Source organism: Anarhichas minor, unplaced genomic scaffold, assembly GCF_050575085.1.
Source record: "Anarhichas minor isolate MPS153535 unplaced genomic scaffold, ASM5057508v1 ptg000007l, whole genome shotgun sequence".
Classification (NCBI taxonomy): Eukaryota; Metazoa; Chordata; class Actinopteri; order Perciformes; family Anarhichadidae; genus Anarhichas; species Anarhichas minor.
Window position 1 is genome coordinate 19,326,690 of NW_027466453.1, and position 3,680 is coordinate 19,330,369.

Sequence of the window (3,680 nt, forward strand, 5' to 3'; positions counted from 1 at the left end):
TGCGTGTCTTCTATGATGTGTTGGGTCAGGGACTAAATGAAACTCTAGATGGCGCCCTCGTTACCATGAAACAAAAGAGCAGCAGAGTCAACGCCCCTCAGCTTCAGAACAGAACCATTTGAAGAAGTCACACAGGAAATGAAACATGTTTTATTCTATTAAGAGAATTAAAGTCACTCACATAGTGAGACTAGACAGAAGCTTCAATCCAAGAGAAATTAGTTTAACTATTACGAACAGATCCTTGTTCCACATAACGCAGAAAACAAACGATTCTTGAGTTGTAATGAAACACGGAGCATCGTCAGTATTTCTCTATGAACCAACAAGGCAGAATGATGCGGACAGATTGAGATACAAAACAGAGCTGTTCACTGGAGGAAGAAGCTGAGAATAAAGATCAGTTTGAAGTATTTTGGCTCCAGTCACAAGAGAGATTTACAGTTTCAGTGGTTTTGAGGCAGTAATCTGAGGAAAGCAGCAGATCTATTATCAAAGTTCCAACACTATTGGAGCTTCAAGTGGAATAAAATACTGTTATTAAGGTCTTCATCAACCTTTACCATTTTGCAAAAGGTGCCCAAAATAATTTAAATGGTGGAAAACAAACTATAATGGCACGATTTATAAAAAAAGACTCAAATCTGATGTTAAAAAGTCCATTCTGCCACTTTTCATATCATGAGGGATGATGCGCTGCATAAACGTCCACGACTGATCCGGAGCCGTCGCTGTGGGAGGGGTCAGCCCAGGTATCTGATGACCAGGAACATGAAGACGCAGGTCAACAGCATGCCTCCGATCATGATCAACTTATCTTGGGTGGCTCGCCTTTCTATCAGTCGCATCACCGTGTTCGACAGCCCCAACATGTTGGCCACATCCAGCATCTTCTTGTGGGTCCCCTGTGCAGAGCGAAGATCAACGTGTTAGATGAAGTTATTAACAGCCATGAGTACACTTCAGTGTTTTGGAAAATGCAGGCATAACATGAACGCATTGTAATTATCTCAACCCTAATTTGTCGGATTTTGGGAGACGTTGCGTGCCGACACCCTGCCCCGACGCGCCGCTCCGTCAGAGGTTTCTCACGGCGAGACAAGCTGATCAACACGGACGCACCCTGATAAGAGGCCCGGAGCGAAACCAGGAAGACCGTCTCCTCCCTGGAAACAAGGACTCACCCTCTAGCTGAACACGAGCACAGCAACAATAAGACTATTGTGATCGGTGTCAACACCAGAACACCGGGTCAGGGAACGTACAGTTTACCCCGTAGCTGTCCAGGGAAAGTACCTTTCTATCAGGGATGTTGTGATGTACCGCTACTGACGAGAACTGTGATAGTTATCATTTTAATTAATACACACATGATCTCATGAATCATGCTTTTGTACAATTATGGTTACAGACTCTCTCCACTCGTGTTTTGGGGGAAATTTATTTGCCAAAAAAAAAGACAAAACACACAATTAACAAAGATGAATTTGACTGATATCATTTCTATGACAGCCTTACCTTCCATACTGGTTCCTTTATCTAGAAATAAAGAGTGATGTGCTCTGCAGAAGGATATTTTTCATTTGGGGATCTTGTATTAAATCGCGCGCACACACCTTCAGAGTAGATCTCTGGTCTCTGAGACCGTTGAGGATGCCGCTGCCGCTGCCCAGGATGTCATCCATGCCTCTGTGTGCGTTGTGCAAGTTGGAGTTCAACTGTAGGGTCTCATCTATGGGGATGGAGGTATCTGCGTCCTATTGGACAAAAACAAACGTTCATTTTTTTTTCTTTATTCCACATTATTCAGCTTGAGACATTTGCATTCTATTCTGATAAACTAGCCAGCATGTCAACCAGACAAAGAATCAAAGTTCATGGAGCGCTATCGCATTTGTACCAACCCTCTTTTTATCAGAAGACTGAACCTGAGCTCTGTAGCAACACTATCACGCGGTTCACTTCACACCCCGTTTAAAGGTGCGCTGGACTCACGTTGGTCGTGAAGGTCCGGCTCATGAGTTCCTCCCTGTCTCGGTCCTGGGCCTCTCTGGCGCAGCGTCGGTGCTGGAAATTTTGCAGGGCAGCCCGAAGGTGTTGGACATCATACTTCAGCTGGTCCACTCGCCTGAGGGAAAGCAAAGAACAAAGTTAAACTGTTGATTCACCTTTAGTATGAAGTGAAGCATCATTGAACCACATCATATACGGAATTCTAACTATTCCTAATTGCTCTGGCTGATGAGAGCATTTCTTTCCCCTCAGATCTCATGCGGTTGGAATGAAGGGCCTCTCACAGTCCTCAGCTTCACTCTCAGACCCCACTAGAGCTCCGCTGAGATCGGAGGAGCGATGTGGGACGGGGTGCACGGTGTCCCCTCAGGCCTGTTTACCCAGCTCAGAATGAGTCTTTGCCCAACGCAGCAGGAATGCTGGTGATGATGTGGCTGCTGAGGAAATGTTTTCACAGAGCTGCCTGTCTCCTCTCCTACTCCCTCTGCGTTTATCAGATGACGGCTCACCCCTGCACCGCTCAGTGGGCTCTAGGGTCACCATCAACTGACTCACACCAAACTCACACTTTGGCGTTCTGCCGGCGGTTCGGTGGTTCCTTGCTGGCCAAGATCTCGAGGCGTTCCAACTGGTTGAAGATCTGGTCGATTCTAGCCTGCAGCTCGTTCTCTAACACTAAAGAACACAAAAAGAAGAGAATTCATTTGGTGTAATTACAGGAAGGAAGACGCAGTGATCAGGTAAACATGTGTCCTTATTAAATGTAACACATCTGTTTGAGGATTTACTACTTTTTCCAACTTCACTTTTGTTTTCAGGTTGCTGACCCTCCCTTATTAGTTAGTGTATAGGCTTAGAATGCTACATCCTCCTCTGGTTTAAAACACATGTTGATGTCATATTGTGGGAATGGGAGGAGGAGAATCGGGGATGTCTACTGCCTGGCTCAGTGGCTCAAACCATTATCTAGAAGTAGCCCTCCCAGTTTGTGTCCCTGCACCCAGCCCTGCTCCTTCCTGTCCTGGCACCAGCCTCAGAAAACAAAACAATCAGCCAGGGAGACACCACCTCCCCTCCAGTCACTATATATCAGAGAGGCAGCCATAACAAGGAGTCTGTATAGACGTCAAGAACCCATTCAAACACAGCGTCACGTGGCTTAAATCATGTAACGTCACTACTCACAGTGTACCGACTCACGATCCGTCTTCTCCAGATCTCCCATATAGGACTGCACCTCCTGGATTTGCCTAATCCAAAATAAAACGTCACGTGGATGAGAACCAACACATGATGCCAAAATACAACCTGACAAACATTTAAATACGTCAACGATCTGCTGTGTGGAGAGTTTAATGATCAACAACCCCCAATATGATGGTATCCGTGTGCTACAGGTAACTACGAATGAAAGTTAAATCACCGCTAATTAGCTAGCTAGCTCAGCTAGCTGAGAATGTAAACAGTTCCCAACACAATAGAAACACACTCACCTGTTTGTCTGGTGGTAAAGCGTCTCCATCTTCAGCGATGTGTTGACTCGCCCCCGGTTGGGATCGTAATCTATTCACGTTACACCGTTAATCTGACAGGTGGCTAAGCTAGCTGGCTAGCCAGCTAACGGTAGTGGAGTGTACACGTCATCAGTAGAGCGTTTGTGTACGGAA

At 45.8% G+C, this 3,680-nt stretch overlaps 1 protein-coding gene across 1 annotated transcript; it reads right to left on the minus strand.

Moving 5' to 3' along the window:
• Window positions 1–134: 134 nt before the first annotated feature.
• Window positions 135–3,680, minus strand: gosr2 (golgi SNAP receptor complex member 2). Its single transcript, XM_076086446.1, has 6 exons — window positions 3,507–3,680; window positions 3,199–3,263; window positions 2,580–2,688; window positions 1,996–2,128; window positions 1,617–1,757; window positions 135–905 (listed from the first exon to the last, which is right to left on the minus strand). Exons 1-6 carry the CDS (start codon window positions 3,533–3,535, stop codon window positions 744–746), a joined length of 639 nt encoding a protein of 212 aa, XP_075942561.1. The 5' UTR covers window positions 3,536–3,680; the 3' UTR covers window positions 135–743.